This window comes from Lontra canadensis, unplaced genomic scaffold, assembly GCF_010015895.1.
Source record: "Lontra canadensis isolate GAN:19392208 unplaced genomic scaffold, GSC_riverotter_1.0 scaffold132, whole genome shotgun sequence".
Classification (NCBI taxonomy): domain Eukaryota; kingdom Metazoa; phylum Chordata; class Mammalia; order Carnivora; family Mustelidae; genus Lontra; species Lontra canadensis.
This window is the reverse complement of record NW_022631126.1, coordinates 281,030-306,714: the sequence shown is the minus strand read 5'-3', so window position 1 is coordinate 306,714 and position 25,685 is coordinate 281,030. Positions and strand designations below refer to the sequence as shown.

General features: G+C 42.0%; 1 protein-coding gene across 1 annotated transcript in view; it reads left to right on the top strand.

Annotated features, from left to right (window-relative positions):
* The window catches only part of LOC116858080 (integrin alpha-D-like), a 43,672-nt gene extending 29,961 nt beyond the window's left edge, over nucleotides 1-13,711 (top strand). The window contains exons 7-19 of the mRNA XM_032842642.1: nucleotides 7,043-7,196; nucleotides 7,293-7,443; nucleotides 7,644-7,717; nucleotides 9,007-9,136; nucleotides 9,242-9,384; nucleotides 9,574-9,714; nucleotides 9,808-10,017; nucleotides 10,507-10,637; nucleotides 10,756-10,913; nucleotides 11,829-11,983; nucleotides 12,243-12,374; nucleotides 13,168-13,241; nucleotides 13,477-13,711. Coding sequence (XP_032698533.1) covers nucleotides 7,043-7,196; nucleotides 7,293-7,443; nucleotides 7,644-7,717; nucleotides 9,007-9,136; nucleotides 9,242-9,384; nucleotides 9,574-9,714; nucleotides 9,808-10,017; nucleotides 10,507-10,637; nucleotides 10,756-10,913; nucleotides 11,829-11,983; nucleotides 12,243-12,374; nucleotides 13,168-13,241; nucleotides 13,477-13,696 — 1,873 coding nt within the window. The 3' untranslated portion in view covers nucleotides 13,697-13,711. The remainder of the gene's footprint in view (nucleotides 1-7,042; nucleotides 7,197-7,292; nucleotides 7,444-7,643; nucleotides 7,718-9,006; nucleotides 9,137-9,241; nucleotides 9,385-9,573; nucleotides 9,715-9,807; nucleotides 10,018-10,506; nucleotides 10,638-10,755; nucleotides 10,914-11,828; nucleotides 11,984-12,242; nucleotides 12,375-13,167; nucleotides 13,242-13,476) is intronic.
* The last annotated feature ends 11,974 nt before the right edge of the window (nucleotides 13,712-25,685 follow it).

Sequence of the window (25,685 nt, the reverse complement as noted above, 5' to 3'; positions counted from 1 at the left end):
CCCCCAACCTCCCACACCCCCTGCCCCTTCAAAACCCTCAGGTTGTTTTTCAGAGTCCATAGTCTCTCATGGTTCACCTCCCCTTCCAATTTCCCTCAACTCCCTTCTCCTCTCCATCTCCCCGTGTCCTCCATGTTATTTGTTATGCTCCACAAATAAGTGAAACCATATGATAATTGACTCTTTCTGCTTGACTTATTTCACTCAGCATAATCTCTTCCAGTCCCGTCCATGTTGCTACAAAAGTTGGGTATTCATCCTTTCTGATGGAGGCATAATACTCCATAGTGTATATGGACCACATCTTCCTTATCCATTTGTCCATTGAAGGGCATCTTGGTTCTCTCCACAGTTTGGCGACCATGGCCATTGCTGCTATAAATATTGGGGTACAGATGGCCCTTCTTTTCACTCCATCTGCATCTTTGGGGTAAATACCCAGTAGCGCAATTGCAGGGTCATAGGGAAGCTCTATTTTTAATTTCTTGAGGAATCTCCACACTGTTCTCCTAAGTGGCTGCAACAACTTGCATTCCCACCAACAGCGGAAGAGGGTTCTCCATTTCCACATCCTCTCCAACACAGGTTGTTTCCTGTCTTGCTAATTTTGGCCATTCTAACTGGTGTCAGGTGATATCTCAATGTGGTTTTAATTTGAATCTCCCTGATGGCTAGTGATGATGAACATTTTTTCATGTGTCTGATAGCCATTTGTATGTCTTCATTGGAGAAGTGTCTGTTCATATCTTCTGCCCATTTTTTGATATGATTGTCTGTTTTGTGTGTGTTGAGTTTGAGAAGTTCTTTATAGATCCTGGATATCAACCTTTTGTCTGTCCTATCATTTGCAAATATCTTCTCCCATTCCTTGGATTGCCTCTTTGTTTTGTTGACTGTTTCCTTTGCTGTGCAGAAGCTTTTGATCTTGATGAAGTCCCAAAAGTTCATTTTCACTTTTGCTTCCTTTGCCTTTGGAGACATATCTTGAAAGAAGTTGCTGTGGCTGATATCGAAGAGGTTACTGCTTATGTTCTCCTCTAGGATTCTGATGGATTCCTGTCTCACGTTGAGGTCTTTTATTCATTTCGAGTTTATCTTTGTGTACAGTGTAAGAGAATGGTCGAGTTTCATTCTTCTACATATAGCTTGGACCATATCTTCTTTATCCGTTCTTCTGTTGAAGAGAATCTTTCCTCTTTCCACAGTTTGGGTATTGTAGACATTTTGTCGAATGCTTTTTCTGTGTCAATTGAGAGGACCATATGGTTCTTCTCTCTCCTCTTATTAATGTGTTCTATCACATTGATTGATTTGTGAATGTTGAACCAACCTTGTATCCCAAGGATAAATCTTTATTCCTGCTTAGATGATCTGTCTGTTGTTGAGAGTGGAGTGTTCTGGTCCTCTACAATTAATGTATTATTATTAATAGATCTCTTTATTTTGGTTAACAGTTGGCTTCTGTAGTTGGCTGCTCCCATTTTGGGGACAAAAATATTTACAACTGTTAGATATACTTGGTGGATAGACCCTTTAAGAATGATATAGTGTCCTTCTGTATCTTTAACTACAGTCTTTAGCTTAAAATCTAATTTGTCTGATATGAGAATTGCTACTCTAGCTTTCTTTTGAGGTCCGTTGGCATGAAAGATGGTTCTTCATCCCTTCACTTTCAGTCAGGATGTATCTTTAGGTTCAAAATGAGTCTCTTATAGACAGCATATGGTTGAGTCCTTTTTATCCAATCTGCAACGGTGTGCCATTGTATGGGAACATTTAGGCCATTCACATTGACAGCGATTATTGAAAGATATGATTTTATTGTCATCAGGTTGCCTGTGATATCCTTGTTTCTAAAGATTGTCTCTGTAAATTTCTGTTTATGTCACTCTTAGTGTCTTTCTCCTTTTATAGAACCCCCCCGTTAATATTTCTTGTAGGGGTGTCTTCATGGTCACATATTCTTTCAGTTTTTGCCAGTCCTGGAAGCTCTTTATCTCTCCATCCATTCTTTTTATTTTACTTTTTTAATTTAATTTAATTTAATTTTTTATTTTCAGCATAACAGTATTCCTTGTTTTTGCACCATACCCAGTGCTCCATGCAATCCATGCCCTCTCTAATACCCACCACCTGGTTCCCCCAACCTCCCACCCCCTGCCCCTTCAAAACCCTCAGATTGTTTTTCAGAGTCCATAGTCTCCCATGGTTCACCTCCCCTTCCAATTTCCCCCAACTCCGTTCTCCTCTCTAACTCCCCTTGTCCTCCTTGCTATTGTTATGCTCCACAAATAAGTGAAACCATGTGATAATTGACTTTATCTCTCCATCCATACATTCTTTTTTAAAAAATTTTTATTTTATTTTTTCAAAGTTCCAAGATTTATTGTTTATGCATCACTCCCGTTGCTCCATGCAATACATGCCATCCTTAACTCACCACCAGGCTCACCCATCACCCTACCCTCTCCCCTCCAAAATCCTCATTTTTGTTTCTCAGAGTCCACAGTCTCTCATGCTTCATCTCCCCCTCCAATTTACCCTAATTCACTTTTCCTTTCCTTCCCCTAACATGAAGGACTCCATGTTATTCCTTATGCTTATGCTCCACCTTATGCTCCACCATATGCTCCATATGCTCCAAAACCATATGATAATTGACTTTCTCTGCTTGACTCATTTCACTCAGCATAATCTCCTCCAGTCCTGTCCATGTTGATACAAAAGTTGGGTGTTCTTCCCTTCTGATGGAGGTGTAATATTCCATTGAATATATGGACCATATCTTATTTATCTATTTGTCTGTTGAAGGGCATCTTGGCTCTTTCCACAGATTGACGATTGTGGCCATTGCTGCAATGAACATTGGGGTACATATGGCCCTTCTTTTCACTACATCTTCATCTTTGCAGTAAATACCCAATAGTGCAATTGTGGGGTCATAGGGAAGCTCTATTTTTAATTTCTTAAGGAATCTCCACACTGTTTTCCAAAGTGGCTGTACCAACTTGCATTCCCACAAACAGTGTAAGAGGGTTCCGCTTTCTCCATATCCTTTTCAACACACGTCATTTACTGTCTTGTTAATTTTGGCCATTCCAACTGGTGTAAGGTGGTATCTCAATGTGGTTTTGATTTGAATCTCCCTGATGGCAAATGATGATGAACACTTTTTCATGTGTCTGTTAGCTATTTGCATGTCTTCATTGGAGAAGTGTCTGTGCATGTCTTCTGCCCATTTTTTCACATGTCTCTGTCCATTTTAAAGGACAGCTTGTTGGATAAAGTATTATTAGCTGCATGTTCTTCTCATTTAGCACCCTGAATATGTCTTGTCAGCCCTTTCTGGCTTGCCAGGTCACCATGGACAAGTCTGATGGTATTCTGATGTTCCTCCCTCTGTATTGTAAGGAATATCTTCTCTTAACTGCCCTTAAGATGGTTTCTTTGGTTGTAACATTTGCAAATTTTCTATTACATGCCTTGGCATTGGTCTGTTCTCCTTGATTTTGGGATGGGGCCCTCTGCCTCTAGGACACGAATGCTATTTTATTCCCCAGATTAGGGAAATTCTCAGCTATGATTTGCTCAAATATATCTTCTAATCTCTCTTCACCCCCTCACAGATCCCAACAATTCTGACATTGGAACATTTCATGGCATCATTTATTTCTCTAATTGTGTTTCATGGTTTTTAAGCTGTTTGTTTCAGGCCTTCTCCAGATTCTTTTTTTCTATCAGTTTGTCTACTAGATCACTAACTCATTCTTCTGCCTTGTTTACCCTAGGTGTTAGAGTATCTAGATTAGTTTGGATCTCATTAACACCTTTTTTAAGTTCTGCCAGATCAGCTCTCAGTTCTGCCCTTAATGAATCTATGTCGTTATTAATGGTTTTCTCCAACCTAGCTACTGTCTGCATAACTGTTACCCTGAAGTCTATTTTTTTTATTTTAATCTTTTTATTTTTGTGATGGCATTCCTGTAAATCTAAAGTCCATCTTTTCTAAAGTATTCTTTCAAGTGATTTGATTGGCCAAGATTCACTCATCAGATGCCCACTCTGCACCCTTGGAGGTTACACCCTTGCCCAGTGGATGTCTAGCTCTTCCTACCTCCATACCCTTATGCACACTACTCCCTCCGCTGAAATCATCCTTATCCACTTTCATACTGTTGCAATTCTTCATATACACTGTGGCCTAGATCTGATGCTACTTCCTCCATGAAGCAAGCCTTCCTCTGATCTCTGCTGCAAAAAGGCACCTCTACTTTCTGAGAACTCAAAGCATTAATTTGTACTTCTTCATGCATCTGTTCTTGTATGTGTTCTTTTTATGGGACCTATGTGCCCTAAATGGGTATTATGTATTTCTTGACACTATAAGCTATATTTTATTTGCTATTTTATTTCCTGTAGGACTTAGAAGTATCTCACATAAAATGTAATGTCAATGAAATGTTCATTGACTAGTTAGCTAAAAATGGGATGATTAATAAGTACATTAAGACACATTCTTAAATCACCCCTTTTAAATTACTGTTTTTAAGTAGACTTATTTAAATAAAGGTAACATTGTTACCTTAAATTAATAATATTAATGACAATAGTACTGGATTGCCTCTAATCATTTCGAGGTCATTATATAAAACATATTTTCTTTTTTAATTTTTTAAATTTCTTTTCAGTGTAACAGTATTTATTGTTTTTGCACCACACCCAGAGCTCCATGCAATCCGTGCCCTCTCTAATACCCACCACCTGGTCTGAAGTCTATTTCCAACATCTTGCTTATATCCATATCCATTAGTTCTGTGGCAGAGGTTACAGTCTCTGAATTTTTCCTGCGTTGCGGGTTCCTCCTCTTAGACATTCTGTTGAGTGGCGGTTGAGGGAATGTACAGAATCCAGATTATTGACCACAACCAAAGCAAGATGCTGTTTTATGGGGACCTTAGGTCTGTTGGCTTCTTGTTCTTCCAGCCTGTCTTCTGGGAGAGGGGTCTGCTGCACTATTACTCAGGGAACCCTGTTTGGGCAGTGTTGCCCTGTCCCCTGTAGGGGGGGTGGGCTCAGTGAAAACTGGTTTTGGGGGTGTTGTTCTCTGGGGGCTTTCCCTGGTGGCTTTCTGCATCTCTTCCAAGAGTCACAGCAGATGTGACCATATCCAAGCTTCTGTCTCAAAACAGAGAGATCACAGTCTGTTCTCCAGAGAGACCCCCAGGCCGCACTGACTCCAGTTTTGTCAGTGCTGTTAGAAACTGCAATGTCCTTGGTTGTGCACCCCAGAGCAGCACTCCCAGCCCTCCCTTTCAGGTCCAGGCACATCTCTGCCCTTTGTGCTTCTAAAACGACCAGCTGCTCCCAGTTTGCACATATGTCCCCTCAGCTCCAGGATTCAATCTGGGGAGGCTGCCTTAAAGTCCTTTCTCTGATGCCACTAGTCTGCCCAGTCTCTACCCAGTGCCTAGTGCAGGAGGCTTTTGTGCTTCAGTGGCACAGGATCCTAGAGGCTCCCTCCCCCTTCTCTTTATTTTCTGATATCTGCTCACATAATCATGTACCTTGTTTCATACTTTGAAACCAGCTGCCAGAGATATTCTGTTTGTAGAGATCTGGTTGTATCTCCTTATATCTCAGGCTGATTTTGTGGGTGTTCAGAATGATCTGGTAGATATCCAGCTCAATTCAGGGACCAATTGAAATAGGGTCCCCGTATTTGCCCCTCTCACCCCATCTTTGCCTCTTTTGCTGCATCTCTATTTTTGCATTCTACTTTCCTGAGGTTTATTCTATTTCTCTTTATTATTTTTTCTTAGGTTAGCTGATTAGCTCATTCATTCTCAGACTTCATCCTTTTCTAACATAACATTAATGCTTGGAAACTTTTCTGTTGTATCTGATAAGTTTTGGTATATACTGTATTTTTAAATAATTTTTTTATTTTTTTATAAACATATAATGTGTTATTAGCCCCAAGGTATATACTGTTAATTATTGTTCAATGTTAGGTTGTTATCGTATAGATTAATTAGAAAGATTTTATTCATTTACTTGACACAGAGACAGAGAGAGAAGGAACACAAGCAGGGAGAGTGGGAAAGGGAGAAGCAGCCTTCCTGCTGAGCGGGGAGCCTGATGCGTGGCTCGATCCCATAGCCTTGGGACCATGACCTGAGCTGAAGGCAGATGCTTAATGACGGAGCCACGCAGGCATCCCCCACCTCACAGTATTTTAGCAAAAATAAAGGATAAATATAAATAAAATAAATAAATAAATAAATAAATAAATAAAAATAAAGGATAAATGAATTAATAGGTTGGGCCTACAAAGCATAGTGTCATTTCCATCCTTGTCTTTATTCAGATATTTCATATAGTAATGTGGACAGAAATTAGTTTCATCTTGCCTTTTTTCCCCCAACTGTTACATAAAGCTCTGTCATGTTTCTCTACAGCTTTTATGGTTTTCCTTTGAATGACTTGTACTTTCTCCCTAAGCAGCTGGATCATGCTTTGCTAAGCCCCTTCCTGATGTTGGATATTTGGGTTGTTTCAGTATTATATGTGGTGTGTGTGTGTGTGTGTGTGTGTGTGTGTGTGTGTGTGTGTTTGAGTGTGCTTATACTGCATTTGTAGAGCTACATGAGCATATACTTACATTTTCATTATTTGTAATAGCTACCATAGAATTGATGATTACCTGTAGGCCATTCACTGTTCTAAAAGTTTTATATTGGGGTGCCTGAGTGTATCAGTCTGTTAAGTGTCCAACTCTTGATTTTGGCTCAGGTCATGGCCTTAGGGTCCTGAGATAGAGGCCCATGCTGGGCTCTTCACTAAGTGTGGAGCCTGCTTGATAGCCCTATGCACAGCTCATCCAAAATTGTGAATAAGAGGATTGAGGTGATTTCCTAACATGTCTGAGAGTCTGAAGTTACCAAGAATCCCCAGTCTCTCTAGATGACCTTCTAATGCTACAAATTATCTTTCCAGAATCAATATCATCTACAGAGAGTCATCTCCCTTTCTTTCTTGACAGGGAAGAACTATTTCATAGTAAGAATGGGGCCCGAAAAAGTGCCAAGAAGATCCTCATTGTCATCACAGATGGGCAGAAATACAAAGACCCCCTGGACTACAGTGATGTCATCCCCCAGGCACAGAGGGCTGGCATCATTCGCTATGCCATTGGGGTATGTCCACTTCCTCATGTCTCCCTCAGACTCAGGCTGTATCTTACTCTGGCAGAAAGGCTAGTGGTCTCCTCCTCACCTGTCTCTCTGTCACAGGTGGGAAATGCTTTCCAGGAACCCACTGCCAGGCAGGAGCTGAACACCATTGGCTCACTGCCCTCTCAGGACCACGTGTTCAGGGTGGACAACTTTGCAGCACTCGGCAGCATCCAGGAGCAGCTTCAGGAGAAGATCTTTGCAGTCGAGGGTAAATGCAGGGCGAGCCTGGGTCTTGGGATTGAAGGTTCTGGGCCCAGGTGTCCCCTGCAGTATGGAGGGGCTATCCCTATTCACGGCTCACCCAGAATTGTGCCCCAGAACCTGAGCTTCAGATTCATTCTTCTCCTTGTGCTCTGAGTCCTTGTGGTCTCATGGTCCCCAGAGCCAAAGTGACCTGTTTCCCCACAGGAACCCAGTCGAAGACAAGTAGCTCTTTCCAACATGAGATGTCACAAGAAGGCTTCAGTTCAGTGCTCGCAATGGTGGGTGGAACACATACTTGATAAACAGGTGTCAGGCACCAATCCCGGGCCAGCCCTGTGCTGGGAGTTGGGACCCAGAAGTAAATAAGAAAGCAGATTCTGTCTTCAAGTTCATTGTCTGTTCAGAGACAGACATATGGGTAGTGTATGTAGGTGCCAAGAGCACAGCAGAGAACAGAGTAACCACGGTGTCTGCTCTCATAGGGCACCTATTCAGTGGGAGGAGACAACAAACAACCAAAAATAACTTCAGATTGTGCTAGGCATTAGGATAGAGCAAGAGAGGTGATCAGAGGAGGCCCGAGGAGTGACAACTGAGGCCAAATGATGAGAAAGGGCCATCCCTCGAAAAATCTGGGAGAGATTGCTCCAGGAAGAGGAAAAAGCAAGTGCAAAAGTCTTGAGGCATGAACACGGTTACTGGACCAGAGAGATAGAAGGGCCAGCGTAGCTGGAGCAGAGTGAGAGAGAGGGGTGGAAAGATGGGGAAGGCCAGATCATGCAGATGAAAGAAATGACAATATAGCATGGATTGTGTGCAAGTAGATGTGTGTTGAAAACATCCAGAGGGGTTTGCTTCAAAGTAATTTTGGGGGTGAATTGGGGGGACATAGAAATGAAACAAGGTTGGTCATGATTTGGTCATTGAAGCTGGGTCATGGGTACTTGGGAGTTCATTAAGCATTTCTTTCTACTTTTGTATATGTTCTAAATTATCCATAGTCAAAAGTTTAAAAAGGCAAAAAAAAAAAACAACAAAGTATGCAGAGTAGGAAAGGCCTATCACTCCCTGAGGGAGCCAAAGAAGACCTCACAGAGGAGGTGAGTTTGAGGTTGAGTCTTCCTGAGAACGGAGTGGAGTCCTAGAAAGACAGAAGAGAGAGGTGTCCAGCTCAAATGCTTCATGTGTTTAAACATAAGGTATCTCCACAGATTTGACTGGGAGGACCCTAGATGCAATCCTCAGGGGCTTGGTGACAGGGAGCCATCTTGGATTGCCAGCAGGGTGGTGGCTATACGTTTCTTGGTCCTGAGGAAACCTAACTCTGGTGTACTAGAGGATGGAGTAGAAAGGGTCATGGGTGAGAAGAGTTGGTACTTACTGGAACAGTGGCACTGGGGATGGTTGAGAGAGGTTAGGAGTGAGCGACACTGAAGTTGTTGAAGAAGACTGGGGAGGGAGGAAGAGAATTCCAAATAGTGAGCAGAATCAGTGGCAGGCCTTGCTTTGGAACAGGCCATCTTCTTTCGGCTTGGTCTGGCTCAGCCCTGGAATCCTTTCCTCCCAGGATGGACCAGTTCTGGGAGCAGTGGGGAGCTTCAGCTGGTCTGGAGGTGCCTTCCTGTATCCCCAAAATACAAGCCCCACTTTCATCAACATGTCTCAAGAGAATGTGGACATGAGGGACTCTTACCTGGGTGAGAAAAGGCTGTGGTTGGGGGCACAGGTGGGACATGAGCCTGGGAAGGGCAGGGGCTCAGGGGTGGGGTGGAAGCCTTTGTGCTGAGGTGTGCCCTCCTCAGGTTACTCCACTGAGCTGGCCTTTTGGAAGGGGGTCCAGAGCCTGATCTTGGGGGCCCCCCGCCATCAGCATACTGGGAAGGTAGTCATCTTCACCAAGACATCTGGGCAATGGAGGCCGAAAACAGAAGTCACAGGGACTCAGGTTGGATGTTGAGGAAGCTGGAGTGGAACGTGAGGGTGGCAGGGTCTGCAGGGGCAGAGAGAGAGGAGTTGAAGGGGTTTGGGATCCTGTAGGGGGGAGGTCCCAGTGGCTGGGGAGAAGTGGGACGTGTCCCAAAAGGGGCTGCCTCTGGCAGGGGCAGGCGGGATGACTTTTGGCTGTGCCCTGCAGATCGGCTCTTACTTTGGGGCCTCCCTCTGCACTGTGGATGTGGATAGAGATGGCAGCTCTGACCTTGTCCTCATCGGGGCTCCTCATTACTACAAGCCAACCTGGGGAGGGCAGGTGTCTGTGTGCCCCTTGCCCCAGGGGGTGAGTGTCTGATGAGACCAGGGCTGGGTGGGGCCTGGGTGTGGGGTGGAGGGATTGCCTGTGTTGGGACCTGACACTGGTTTTGTTCTGCAGAGGGCTAAGTGGCAATGTGAGGTCATTCTCTTTGGGGAGCAAGGCCACCCTTGGGGCCGCTTTGGGGCAGCCCTGACAGTGCTGGGGGATGTGAATGGGGACAAGCTGACGGACGTGGCCATCGGGGCCCCGGGAGAGCAGGAGAGCCGGGGTGCTGTCTACCTTTTTCATGGAACCTCAAGACTGGGCATCAACCCCTCCCACAGACAGGTGAGGCCCCTGTCTGAAGCCTCTCCCAGTTCTACCTGCTTTTCTAGGTCTCAGATTTGCCTGATGCCCTGTCATGTCACTGACCTGAACAGTAGCCATGCTCCTTTTAGGGGTCTAGTGCCCTGAATATCACCAGGCCAAGCTAAGCACAGAGTATCTCTCCTTTCTCCTGTGGGCAGCTTAGTGGTTAAGAGATTGCAGGGCGTGGGTCAAATGCCTGGCTGGCCATGTCAGCTGTGTGGCCTTAGGCAAGCGACTGATTTAGCCTCTAGGAGCCTTAGTTTCCTTCTGTGAGACATTAAATGAAGGAGCTCTAAGTCTGGGGTCCCTGGGGTCTCACTATTCTTGCTTTCCATTCCTACCCTCTTATCTCTCTGAATTTTTCCATTCAGTTCTGCTTTCTCTGCAGTTTTCTTTCCAAATCTTTCCTCTCAAATCTTTCAGATGCCCTCCTCTTGACTTCCACTTTTCCTTTTCCCCTCTGGCCAGCGGATCACAGGCTCCCAGCTCTCTCCCTCACTCCAGTATTTTGGGCAGTCGCTGAGTGGGGGTCAGGACCTCACCCAGGATGGATTGGTGGACCTGGCTGTCGGGGCCTGGGGACAGGCGCTGCTGCTCAGGTGACAACTCTCCACATCCCACCCTTGCCCACTGTGTGTCCATTCAACAAGCTGCCCCCTCCCTAGTCCTCCTGCCCGAGGCCAGATTCAGGTCCTCAGCCCCTGCATGCACCCTCAGGAGTCGGCCAGTGCTGAATGTGGGGGTGGCCATGAGATTCATGCCAGCGGAGGTGCCAAAGGTTGTGTACCAGTGCTGGGGAGACATGCCATCCACCCTGGAAGCTGGGAATGCCACAGTCTGTCTCACTATCCACAAAAGCTCACTGGACCAGCTAGGTGAGTTTCTTCCCAGTGGACCCAGTCCCTTATCCCCTTGAGACCCCAAGCCTACCTCAGGAGAAAATGGGCTAAGGAATCCAGATACCACCTCCACATCCACCTGCCTGCCAGTGTAGGAAACCCTGGGTCCCTTCTCTCCCCCTCTCCCCACACCCAGGCCAGTGGGCTCTAAGTCCAGGATATGATCTGGAGTCTGCCTACTTCTCTCCACCTACTCCAGCCACTGCCTACCTTGAAGCCACCTCTTTTCATTCCTACCTATACTTTGAGCTGTTTCCATGTCTGTTCTTGCAACCTCCCAACTTTTCTCCATAGAGAAACTAGAAGTATTGGTCCTAAAACACAAATCTCTTCTCCTCACTTGCCTACTTAACATCCTCCTGCCTCTCCTTTCTTCCATTTATAAAGGCTAAGATCCTTCTCTACAATGTCCTTGCTGATTTTGCTCCACCCTGCCCTTCCAACCTCACCTCATCCCACTCTCCGTTTCTGTAAATGTGCCATCCTCCCTCTATCTTCTGGTCTTAGCCATTGTTCCCATGGTTTGGGACCTTCTCCTCCCCATTCTTCACCAACCCTTGGTCATCCTCCAGGTTGGGGCTCAGACAAGGCCCACCCAGGAAGGCATTTCTGATCCCAGGCAAGCCCTCCTTGGTACTACTGGGGATCCCATCATTGGGTTTATCATGTTGGGGGATTATGTTCTGCATGCTTGTCTCCTTTCCTAGACTGAGAGTTTCATGAAGGCAGGGATGATATTTCTTTATCTTCTTCTCCACATGTATTCCAGTGCCTGATATACCTCATAGCCCATAGGAAGTTCTCAGCAATATTTTTTGCATGAATAAACAAAACCTGAACATTCGAGGTTCTCTTGGACTTTCCATCTTCTGTTCCTCCCTTCTGCTTCAGGTGATGTCCAAAGCTCTGTCAAGTATGATCTGGCATTAGACCCAGGCCGTCTGGTTTCTCGTGCCATTTTTGACGAAACCAAGAACTGGACTTTGACTCGAAGAAAAACCCTGGGAATGGGAGTTTACTGTGAAACCATTAAGCTGCTTTTACCAGTAAGGACTTTGGTTCTGGGAAAGGGATGGGGAGAAGGAGCCCAAGGAGAACCTCTGGTACCTCTGCTCCCTGTTGAGTGTCGTGTAAAGGGTGGGGATATTGGGGCCAGAGAGAGGAAATTGAAGCCAGAGAACCTGACTCCACAGCTAGGACAGAATGCTGTCCCGACAGTAGGAAATGGATGCAGTTGAGGAGAAGGGTCAGTGGTGGAAAATAATGAGAAGGATAGTGGGTTCTTGAAAGGCCATTCTCCCTTAGGACTGTGTGGAGGACGTGGTCAATCCCATCATCCTACGCCTCAACTTCTCCTTGGTTGGGGAGCCCATCCCCTCATCTCAGAACCTTCGCCCTGTGCTGACTATGGACTCCCAGGACCTCTTCACTGCTTCTGTGAGTCTTCCAATGAAGTCCCAGGGATGTGTTGACTTTCACTCCGTTTCTGTGTCTTAAGAACCTGTTGTGGTTCTCAACTTTTCATCAACCACCTCAAGTCCATAATGCCTCCACCCAGTTACCAAGGCCCTGCCTAGTTTGGACTCTTACACACATCCCAACTGGTCACCACTTTACCTCAACATAAACTGATTCTCATTCTCCAAATCCTTCCCAATTTTTCTCATTCCTTCCTCTGTTTCTTTTTCCATGTCATAGTTTCTACCTGGAAAACATTTTTTTCCTCTCCACCTCAAAAATCCTTTCTAATTCTCTAAGCCCCAGTCTTAGCTTCCCCCTTTTTGGAAATCAGAGTCAGCATCTGTCCCTCCTTCACTGGCTTCCTATTACATCATGGTGATACCAAATATTACATGACTGGAATCATGGCAATTGGCATCAACTTTGGTTGATCTCTGGAAATTGTGAGTTCTGTGAGTACAAGAGCCATGTCTAATTCATCTGTGGTTTCCACGCTTCCTAATGCCTCACCCAACTTGGAACCTGTCCCCTATCGAATAATTGTTCCAATGTGAGATGGAATTAACTCCTCAGCTAAACTTCATGTTCCTTGAAACCAAGGATCTTATCATTCTGCTCCCTTCCTTACTGCCCCACTTCTTGACAGTGTCTAGCATAGTACTAGGTGTGGGATGGGTGCTCAGTAATACTCAATAACGAACACTCAGGATGAGTGGAATGCAGAAAGATTAAGACATGGAGGGGAAGAGAATCTCCTGTTTTTCTGCAGCTCCCCTTTGAGAAGAACTGTGGACAAGATCACCTCTGTGAAGGGGACCTGAGCATCAATCTCAGCTTCTCAGGGTGAGCTGAGAGATGTCTATCTCTTTTCATTTCTAGACACTTAAGCTTTTGGGTCTCCTATCCCCATGGGATGAGAAATGCTTGTTTCCCTTTGGCTCTCCTTCTAACAAAGAAATTAAATTTTGATTGGAACGTTATCAGTTCATGAGTTCCTGCAGTCCTGGCCTTACCCTTGATCCAATTCCAACTGATTTCCAGTGGAATGTCTTTTTCACTTTTGCCCTTCCTCTTTCAGCCTGCAGACCCTTGTGGTAGGGAGCTCCCTGGAGCTTAATGTGACAGTGACTCTGTGGAATGAGGGTGAGGATTCCTATGGAACTGTGGTCCACTTCTACTACCCAGCAGGGCTGTCCTATCGACGAGTGTTAGGAACACAGGTAAATATCTCCCTTGTTCTCTTATGTCTCTTCCCTGCCCTGAGTTACAGTAGGTTCTTTTTAATTCTTCTACGATGAAATCTAAACATAGATACAGACAATTCTGAAGAAGAGAGAGAGAGACACAGAGAGAGTGGTGCATAAAGCAGATGTATAGTTAAATAAATAATATTAAGCAAATAGCATCTAGGTCAAGGAATAATACACTGGTAGTACCTCCAGAAGTACTCTCTCTATGTTCTTTTCCTCATGAAAACCTCAGTCTCTCCCCAAGTTAACCACTATTCTGACTTTGTGATAATCAATTCCTTGTGTGGTTTATGGTTTTACCACCCATGAGTTCATCTATGAGAAAACTGTTGTGTTTTGTCTATATTTGAAATTTATGGGAACATGTTGTATGTTCTTTTGAAATTTTATTCATTTATTCAACATTTGATTATGAACATTCATACATGTTGTTGCTTGTGGCTGTAGACTATTTCTATTGTATATAAAATCCCTTTGTATGACCATACCACAATTTATTTACCCATTCCATATTTTGAGAAAATGTTTTTATTTAATTTCTAGGTAGTTAACATACAGTGTAATATTGGTTTCAGGAAGTAATTTGTCCCTTATATATAACACTCAGTGCTCATCACAAGTCCCTTCTTAATATTCCTCATTCATTTAGCCCATCCTCTGCTCACCTCCCCCTCCGGGAACCCTCAGTGTGTTCTCTATAGTTGAGTCTCTTCTGGTTCGCCTCCCTCTCTTTTTTCCCCCTTCCTCCAGTTCATCTGTTTTGTTTCCTTTTAAAAAATCTAATTTAATTTTTTTTTAGTGTTCCAAGATTCATTGTCTATGCACCACACCCAGTGCTCCATGCAGTATGTGCCCTCCTTAATTCCCACCACCACGCTCACCCAATACCCCACCTTCCTCTCTTCCAAAACTCTCAGTTTGTTTCTCAGAGTCCACAGTCTCTGATTTCCCCCAACTCACTTCTCTCCTCCCAATGTCCTCCATGTTATTTCTTATGCTCCACAAGTAAGTGAAACCATATGATAATTGACTGAATATTATGCCTGCATCAGAAAGGAGGAATACCCAACTTTTGCATCTCTTTTGTTTCTTAATTCTACATATAAGGGAAATCACATGACATTTGTCATTGACTGACTTATTTCACTTAGCATAATACCCTCGAGTTTCATCCATGTCATTACGAATGGCAAGATTTTATTTTTTGATGGCAGAGTAATATTCCATTGTATATGTATACCTCATCTTCTCTATCCATTCATCAGTTGATGGTCATTAGGGCTCTTTCCATAGTTAGGCTTTCATATTTAATGCTGATATAAACATTGGGGTGCATATACTCCTTTGAATCACAATTTTTTAACCTTTTGGGTAAATGCCTAGTAGTGCAGTTCTGAGTCATAGGGCAGTTCTATTTTTAACTTTTCAAGGAAGCTCCATACTATTCTCCAGAGTGGCTGCACCAGTTTGCATTCCCCCCACAGCGTAAGAGGGTTCTCCTTCTCTGTATCATCACCAACACCTGTTTCTTGTGTTAATGTTAGCCATTCTGACAGCTGTGAGGTGATATCTCAATGTAGTTTTGATTTGTAACCCTTATGATGAATGATGATGAAAATGTTTTCATGTGTTTGTTAGCCATCTTTGTGTCTTTGGAAGAATGTTTGTTCATGCCTTCTGCCCATTTCTTAATGGAATTATTTATTTTTTGCTTCTTGAGTTTTATGAATTCTTTATATATTTTGGATACTAACCCTTTATCAGACATGTCATTTGCAAATATCTCCTCCCATTCTGTTGGTTGCTTTTTTGTCTTGTTGATTGTTTCCTTCACTGTGCAGAAGTTTTTCATTTTGACGAAGTCCCAAAATTTCATTTTTGCTTTTTTTCCCCTTGCCTCTGGTGATGTGTCTAGTAAAAGTTGCTATGGGCAAGGTCAAATATGTTGCTGTCTGTTTTCTTTAGGATTTTGATGTTTTCCAATCCTACATTTATCTTTCATTCATTTTGTTTTTTGTTTCTTTCTTTTTTTATTATTTTTTTTTACTATACTACTTTTTTAAAAATAGCACTGGGTGTGGTGCAAAAACAATGAATTCTGTTATGCTGAAAAGAAATAAAGAAAAAAAGAAAAAAATAAATAATGAGGTTAGCCTAACCAAAAAAATAAATAAATAAATAACTTTTAAATTTTTATTTCTTTTTTAAATTTCTTTTTTTTAATTTCTTTTTTGTAATTTTAAAAAATTTTTAAAAATTTCTTTTCAGTGTAAATTAATTCATTGTTTTTGCACCACACCCAGTGCTCCATGCAATATGTGCCCTCCTTAATACCCACCACCTGGTTCCCCCAACCTCCCACCCTCCGCCCCTTCAAAACCCTCAGGTTGTTTTTCAGGTCCATAGTCTCTCATGGTTCACCTCCCCTTCCAATTTCCCCCAACTCGCTTCTCCTCTCCCCATGTCCTCCATGTTATTTGTTATGCTCCACAAATAAGTGAAACCATATGATAATTGGCTCTTTCTGCTTGACTTATTTCACTCAGCATAATCTCTTCCAGTCCCGTCCATGTTGCTACAAAAGTTGGGTATTCATCCTTTCTGATGGAGGCATAATACTCCATAGTGTATATGGACCACATCTTCCTTATCCATTCGTCTGTTGAAGGGCATCTTGGTTATTTCCACAGTTTGGCGACCGTGGCCATTGCTGCTATAAACATTGGGGGTACAGATGGCCCTTCTTTTCACTCCATCTGTATCTTTGGGGTAAATACCCAGGAGTGCAATTGCAGGGTCATAGGGAAGCTCTATTTTTAATTTCTTGAGGAATCTCCACACTGTTCTCCAACGTGGCTGCAACAACTTGCATTCCCACCAACAGTGGAAGAGGGTTTGCCTTTCTCCACATCCTCTCCAACACACGTTGTTTTCTGTCTTGCTAATTTTGGCCATTCTAACTGGTGGTATCTCAATGTGGTTTTAATTTGAATCTCCCTGATGGCTAGTGATGATGAACATTTTTTCATGTGTCTGAAAGCCATTTGTGTGTCTTCATTGGAGAAGTGTCTGTTCATATCTTCTGCCCATTTTTTTGATATGATTATCTGTTTTGTCTGTGTTGAGTTTGAGGAGTTCTTTATAGATCCTGGATATCAACCTTTTGTCTGTCCTGTCATTTGCAAATATCTTCTCCCATTCTGTGGGTTGCCTCTTTGTTTTGTTGACTATTTCCTTTGCTGTGCGAAGCTTTTGATTTTGATGAAGTCCCAAAGTTCATTTTTGCTTTTGTTTCCTTTGCCTTTGGAGACATATCTTGAAAGAAGTTGCTGTGGCTGATATCGAAGAGATTAATGCCTATGTTCTCCTCTAGGATTCTGATGGATTCCTGTCTCATGTTGAGGTCTTTTATCCATTTCACCAGTACCATGCTGTCTTGGTGATCACAGCTTTGTAGTAAAGCTTGAAATCAAGCAACACAAGGCAGCCAGTTTTGTTTTTATTTTTCAACATTTCCTTAGCAATTCGGGGTCTCTTCTGGATCCATACAAATTTTAGGATTGATTGCTTCAGCTCTTTGAAAAATGCCAGTGAAATTTTTATCAGAATGGCATTGAGAGTATAGCTTGCTCTAGGCACTATAGACATTTTTAATTTTTTTATTTTATTATTTTTTTAATCATTTTTTAAATTTATTTTCAGCATAACAGTATTCATTGTTTTTGTACCACACCCAGTGCTCCATGCAATCTGTGCCCTCTCTAATACCCACCACCTGGTTCCCCCAACCTCCCACCCCCTGACCTCTTCAAATCCTTCAGATTGTTTTTCAGAGTCCATAGTCTCTCATGGTTCACCTCCCCTTCCAATTTCCCTCAACTCCCTTCTCCTCTCCATCTCCCCGTGTCCTCCATGTTATTTGTTATGCTCCACAAATAAGTGAAACCATATAATTGACTCTCTCTGCTTGACTTATTTCACTCAGCATAATCTCTTCCAGTCCCGTCCATGTTGCTACAAAAGTTGGGTATTCATTCTTTCTGATGGAGGCATAATACTCCATAGTGTATATGGACCACATCTTCCTTACCCATTCGTCTGTTGAAGGGCATCTTGGTTCTTTCCACAGTTTGGCAACTGTGGCCATTGCTGCTATAAACATTGGGGTACAGATGGCCCTTCTTTTCACTCCATCTGTATCTTTGGGGTAAATACCCAGTAGTGCAATTGCAGGGTCATAGGGAAGTTCTATTTTTAATTTCTTGAGGAATCTCCATACTGTTCTCCAAAGAGGCTGCACCAACTTGCATTCCCACCAACAGTGTAAGAGGGTTCCCCTTTCTCCACATCCCCTCCAACACATGTTATTTCCTGTCTTGCTAATTTTTTTATTTTTTTAAATGTCTTTACAGTGTACCAGAATTCACCCAACTTCCCACCCCCTGTCCCTTCAAAACCTTCAGATTGTTTTTCAGAGTCCATAGTCTCTCATGGTTCATCTCCCCCTCCAATTTCTCTCAACTCCCTTCTCATCTCCATCTCTCCATGTCCTTGTGTTATTCCTTATGCTCCACAAATAAGTGAAACCATATGATAATTGACTCTCTGCTTGACTTATTTCACTCAGCATAATCTCTTCCAGTCCCGTCCATGTTGCTACAAGAGTTGGGTATTCATCCTTTCTGATGGAGGCATAATACCCCATAGTGTATATGGACCATATCTTTTTTATCCATTCATCCATTGAAGGCTCTTTCCACAATTTGTTGACTGTGGCCATTGCTGCTATGAACACTGGGGTACAGATGGTCCTTCTTTTCACTACATCTGTATCTTTGGGGTAAGTACCTAGTAGTCCAATTGCAGGGTCATAGGGAAGCTCTATTTTTAATTTCTTAAGAAATCTCCACACTGTTTTCCAAAGTGGCTGTACCAACTTGCATTCCCACCAACAGTGTAAAAGGGTTCCGCTTTCTCCATATCCTTTTCAACACACGTCATTTACTGTCTTGTTAATTTTGGCCATTCCAACTGGTGTAAGGTGGTATCTCAATGTGGTTTTGATTTGAATCTCCTTGATGGCTAGTGATGATGAACATTTTTCATGTGTCTGATAGCCATTTGTATGTCTTCATTGGAGAAGTGTCTGTTCATGTCTTCTATCTATTTTTTGATATGATTATCTGTTTTGTGTGTGTTGAGTTTGAGGAGTTCTTTATAGATCCTGGATATCAGCCCTTTTTCTGTATTTTCAGTGTTCCAGAATTCATTGTTTATGCACCACACCCAGTGCTCCATGCAATACGTGCCCTCCATAATACCCACCACCAGGCTCACCCAATCCTTCATCCCACTCTCCTCCAAAACCCTCAGTTTGTTTCTCAGAGTCCACAATCTTTTATGCTTTGTCTCCCCCACCTCGGTTTTCCCCAACACCCTTCTCTCCTTCTCCCAATGTCCTCTGTGTTATTCCTTATGCTCCAAAAGTAGGTGAAACCATATGATAATTGACTCTCTGCTTGACTTATTTCACTCAGAATAATCTCTTCCAGTCCCGTCCATGTTGCTACAAAAGCTGGGTATTCATCCTTTCTGATGGCTGAGTAATATTCCATTGTATAAATGGACCATATCTTCTTTATCCATTCGTCTGTTGAAAGACATCTTGGCTCTTTCCACTGTTTGGCTATTGTGGACATTGCTGCTATGAACATTGGAGTACATATAGCCCTTCTTTTCATTTGTGTCTTGAGGTAAATACCCAGTAGTACAGCTGAAGGGTCATAGGGTAGCTCTATTTTTAATTTTTTTGAGGCATCTTCACACTGTTTTCCAAAGTGGCTGCACCAACTTGCATTCCCACCAACAGGGTAAAAGGGTTCCCCTTTCTCCGCATCCTCTCCAACACTTGTTGTTTCCTGCATTATTAATCTTTGCCATTATAAGTGGTGTAAGATTGTATCTCAGTGTGGTTTTGATTTGAATTTCCCTGATGGCTAATGATGATGAACATTTTCCCATGAGTCTGTTAGCCATTTGTATGCTTTTTTGGATCAGAGTGTGTTCATGTCTTCTGCCCATTTTTTGATGTGATTATCTGGTTTTTTGGATGTTGAGTTTGAATTTTTATAGATCTTGGATATCAGCCCTTTTTCTGTAGTGTGATTTGTGAATATCTTCTCCCATTCCGTGGGTTGCCTCTTTGTTTTGTTGACTGTTTCCTGTGCTGTGCAGAAGCTTTTGATTTTGATGAAGTCCCAAAAGTTCATTTTTGCTTTTGTTTCCTTTGCCTTTGGAGACCTATTTTGGAAGATTTTGCTGTGGCTGATGTCAAGAAGGTTAGTGCCTATGTTCTCCTCTTGGATTTTGATAGATACCTGCCTCACGTTGATATTTTTTATCCACTCTGAGTTTATCTTTGTGTATGGTGTAAGAGAATGGTTGAGCTTCAGTGTTCTATACATAGCTGTCCAATTTCCCCAGCACTATTTATTGAAGAGACTGTCTTTTTTTTCATTGGGTATTTATTCCTGCTTTGTCAAAGATTATTTGACTATAGAGTTGCAGGTCCACATATGGACTCTCGACTCTGTTCCATTGGTCTATGTGCCCGTTTTTGTGCCAGTACCATGCTGTCTTGATGATCACAGCTTTGTAGTAAAGCTTGAAATCGATCAATGTGATCGATTTTTGTTTTTGTTTTGTTTTTCAACATTTACTTAGCAATTCGGGGTCTTTTCTGGTTCCATACAAATTTTAGGATTGTTTGTTTCAGCACTTTGAAAAATGTAGGTGAAATTTTGATTGGGATGGCATTGAATGTATAGATTGCACTAGGCAGTATAGACCTTTTAACCATGTTTATTCTGATCCATGATCATGGAACGCTTTTCCATCTTTTTGTGTCTTCACACAAACTCAATTTCTTTCATGAGTTTTCTGTAGTTACTTGAATACAGATCCTTTACATCTTTGGCTAGGTTTATCCCCAGGTATCTTATGGTTCTTGGTGCTATAGTAAATCGAATCTATTCTCTAATTTCCCTTTGTATATTTCCATCGTTATTGCACAAGAAAGCAACTGATTTCTGTGTATTGATTTTGTATCCTGACACATCACTGAATTGCTGTAGGAGTTCTAGTAGATTGGGAGTTGAGTATTTAGGGTTTTCCATATAAAGTATCTTGTCATCAGTGAAAAGAGATAGAGTTTGACTTCTTCTTTGCCAGTTTGAATATCTTTTATTTCTTTTTGTTGTCTGATTAGTATTGCTAAGACTTCTAGTACTATGTTGAACAAAAATGGTGAGAGTCAGCATCCTTGTCATGTTCCTGATTTCAAAGGAAGGCTGTCAACTTTTCCCCATTGTGGATGATATTCGCTGTGTGTTTTTCATAGGTGGATTTTATGAATTTGAGGAATGTTCCCTCTATCCCTGTACTTTGAAGCATTTTAATCAGGAACGGATGTTAGATTTTGTTAAATGCTGTTTCTGCATCAATTGAGAGGACCATGCGGTTCTTCTCTCTTCTCTTATTGATTTGTTCTATCATATTGATTGATTTGCAAATGTTGAACCACTCTTACAACCCAGGGATAAATCCCACCTGGTCATGGTGGATAATCTTTTTAATGTACTGTTGGATCCTACTAGTTAGGATCTTGTTGAGAATCTTAGCATCCATATTCATCAGGGATATTGGTCTGAAATTCTCCGTTTTGATGGGGTCTTTGCCTGCTTTGGGGATCAGGGTAATGCAGGCTTCATAGGAAGAGTCTGGAAGTTTTCCTTATGTTTCTTAATTTGGAAACAGCTTCAGGAGGATTTCTTCTTTGAAGTTTGGTAGACTTCCCCAGGGAATCCATCGGGTCCTGTGCTTTTGTTTTTTGGGGGGTTTTTGATCACTGCTTCAATTTTGTTACTAGGTATTGGTCTACTCAGTTTGTCAATTTCTTCCTGTTTCAGTCTTGGAAGTTTATAGGCTTCTGGGATTTCATCCATTTCCTCTAGGTTACTTAACTTATTGGCATATAACTGTTGATAATAATTTCTGATGACTGTTTCTATATCCTTCGTGTTAGTCATGATCTTTCCCTTCTCATCCATAATTTTATTAGTTTGGGTCTTCTCTCTTTTCTTTGGATTAGTTTGGCCAGTGGTTTATCGATCTTATTTACTCTTATTTTTCTCTTTCAAAGAACCAGCTTCTAGTTTTGTTGATGTGTTCTACTGGAACTCTAGTTTCTATCTCATTGATTGCTGCTCTCATCTTTATTATTTCCCTTCTTGTACATGGGATTGGCTTAATTTGTTGTTGATTTTCCAGTTCTTTGAGGTGTAAAGATATATTTTGGGTATTTCAATAGTTTTGAGTGAGGCTTAGATGGCTATGTATTTTCCCCTTACAACAGCCTTTGCTGTATCCCATAGGATTTGGACCAAAGTGTCTTCATTCTCATTGGTTTCTATGAATTGTTTAAGTTCTTCTTTGATTTCCTGGTTGATCTAAACATTCTTGAGCAGGTAGGTCTTTAGCTTCCAAGTGTTTGAATTTCTTCCACACTTTTTCTTATGGTTGAGTTCCAGTTTCAAAGCATTGTGGTCTGAGAATATGCGGAATAATCTCAATCTTTTGAGCCCTGATTTGTGGCCCAGTATGTGGTCTATTCTGGAGAAAGTTCCATATGCATTTGAGAAGAATGAGTCTTCTGTTGCTTTAGGGCGGAATGTTTTGTCTATATCTACGAGGTCCATCTGGTCCAATATGTCATTCAAAGCTCTTGTTTCTTTCTTTATTTTTTTTTCAAAGCTCTTGTTTCTTTATTGATTTTCTGCTTAGATGATCTATCTATTCCTGAGAGTGGTGTGTTAAGATCCCCTACTATTAATATATTTACATCAGTATGGCTCCTTATTTTGATTAATAATTGGCTTATGAAATTGGTTACTCCCATATTGGGGGCATAAATATTTACAATTGTTAGATCTTCTTGGTGGATAGACCCTTTAAGAATGATGTAGTGTCCTTCATAATATGGAGGACACGTATTACATGGACCACTGGGTGTGGTCTATAAATAATGAATACTGGAACACTGAAAAGGAATTAAAAAAATAAAAAAATATTTAAAAAGGCAATTTTGCTTAAAAATTTTCTTTGATAATTACAAAAATGTATGTATTTATGTTTTGATCCATTGTATATTACTAACAAATATAATTATAACTCAAAAAAGAATGATGTAGTGTTCTTCTTTATCTCTGACTAGAGTCTTTAGTTTAAAATCTGATTTATCTGGTATAAGAATCACTACTACAGCTTTCTTTTGAGGCCCACTGGCATGAAAGATGCTTCTCCATCCCTTCACTTGCAGTCTGGATATATTTTTAGGCTCCAAAGTTGTGCCTTGTAGACAGCATATGGACAGGTCCTGCTATTATCCAGTTTGCAAACCTGTGCTGTTTTATGGGAGCATTTAGGTCATTCAAGTTGAGAGTGATTATTGAAAGATACATTTTTATTGTCATCATGTTGCCTGTGAAGTCCTTATTTCCATAGATTGTCTCTGTAAATTTCTATGTCACGCATGGATTCTTTCTTCTTTTATAGAACCCCTCTTACTATTTCTTTTAGTGCCAGCTTGGTAGTCACATGCTCTTTTAAACCTTGCCGGTCTTTGAAGCTCTGTATCTCTCCATCCATTTTGAATGCCAGCCTTGCTGGATAAAGTATTTTTGGCTGCAACTTCTTCTCATTTAGTGCCCTAAATATGTCTTGCCAACCCTTTCTGGCTTGGCAGGTTTCTGTGGACAAGACTAATGTTATTCTCATGGACCTTACTCTGTACATAAGGAATCTCTTCCCCCTAGCTGCCCTCAGAAGCTCTTGTCTAAAATTATGGTTTGTGAGTTTCACAAGTAAGTGCCTTGAGTTCTTTCTAGATTTATTGATCTTGGTGGGTGTTCTTTCTGTCTCTAGGACACGAACACTGTTCCATTCCCCAGAATGGGAAAATTTTCATCCAGAATTTGTTCAACTGTATCTTCTAGTCTTCTGTCTTTTTCCACCCTCTCCGGGATCCCAATAATTGTGTCATTGGAACGTTTCATGGCATCATTTATTTCCCTAATTCTGTTTTCATGGCTTCCAAGCTTCTTGTTCCATTTCTCCTCATGATCCTTTTTCTCTATCAATTTGTCCTCTAGATCACTAATTCTATCTTCTGCCTCAGTTACCCTAGCTGTTAGAGTATTTAGATTAGATTGGATCTCTTTGATAGCATTTTTAATTTCTGCCTGGTGGCTCTCACATCTGCCCTTAGAGATTCCATGTTGTCACTAATGGTTTTCTCCAACCTATCCATTGCCTGGATAATTGTTACCCTGAATTCCCTTTCCATCATACTATTTATGTCCATATCCAATAGTTTTGATGGAGAGGGCACAGTCTCTAAATTTTTCCCTAGTTGTGTATTCCTCCTAGTCATTTTGGTGCAAGGTGTTTGAGGGGATGTATAGCCAACTATGTCAACAAGATCCAGGCAAGGTGCACCTTGGAGAGTTTCAGAGTGATTGCAAGTCCCCACCAAAAATTTTAAAAAAGGAAAAAAAAAAGAGAACACAGCCAGAATGAACCCCAAAAGTAAGATTTATAATGTATATAAACAAAAACTGAGAAACAAAAAGACCGACAGAAAAAAAAAAGAACCCAGCCAAAATGAACCCAAAAGGATAAAATTTATATAACACCAGAATGAAAATAAATACACAAAAACACTAACAGAAGAAGAAGATGGGAGGGTGGTTATATATCCTCGATGTGGGCAAGGAAGGTTATTTTGATTCTTCCTGTGTGTCTTGATATCTTTGTTAAAGGCCTCAACTTTCCAGAGATAAAGGGAGATTAAAACTGGTTTATATATAGAGGTAGTATTGATTGGGGAAAGAGGATTACCTTGAAGTTTGTATCTATATGTATATTATTTAAAAAGTAGAAAAGAAAAAGAAGAACACAGGTATATGTATGAAAAGAGTTCAAATTAAAAGGTTATTATGGAATATGTTGTATTAAACCTCTAGTCGTAAAGGTAAGTAGGTTAAAAATTTACAAACAACAAGAATCATGAGACCAAATTAAAGAAAAAGTTGTATCTATGAAGTATACAGGTTTTAAGCAATACTGGTAGCTTAATATATTGTTTTTCCCTGATGTTGGGGTTTTACAGTTTTATGGGGACCCTGTGGTGTTTGTTGTCTTGTTCTTTTGGTTTGCCTTCTGGCCAATGGGCCTGCCTAGTTGTTTTTCAGTCAGTCTTGCTTTGGTTGAGTCATCCTGCCCCCTATCAAGGGGCCGGGCTTGGAAACCGGTTTTTCAGGCTTTTGTTCTCTGGAGGTTTTTGTTCTTTGGTGGCTTTTTGAGGTTTTTTGGAGTTTTAGCGGAAAGCAAACTGCACCCAGACCTCCACCTCAGAGAGAAGCTTCAGTATGCTCCCCTCTGGGTTGTCCAGAACACAGATACTCCCCCTCTATAAGCTCTGCTGGACTGTGCAACCTCTCACAGGTGGTGCACATCCCAGCCACCCTCTCAGTGGTCACCTGAGGAGCCCATTTGTCTCTGCACCCCCATGCCGCTAAAACCCTGAGCAATATTGGTCCCAGGGAGTCTGCTTCCGGTGGCTGCCTTTGCTGTGACTGCTCTCTGGGGTCCAGACTTCATGGTTGCACAGGTCGCTGAAGACTGCCAGTGCCAAGGGATCATGATCAGAGATTGCTTCAGGTTTTCTCAGGCACGGGCTGGGAGTGTCCAGACCCTCCACTGGTGGCAAGAGGCTGGGGTCCTAAAGAGCACTGGCTGGCACCCATACCAAGCTCTCTCAGGCATGGGGGTAGTATACTCACAGTCCATGTTTGCACAGGGCACACAGAGTGCAGAGTGGTGTAGGCCTAGTGAGTGTCAGCCAGTGCCCACACCAGAATATCTCATGCATGGGTGGGACTGAGTCCAGCCCAGTGGTGGTGCGAGCAGCTGAAAGCTG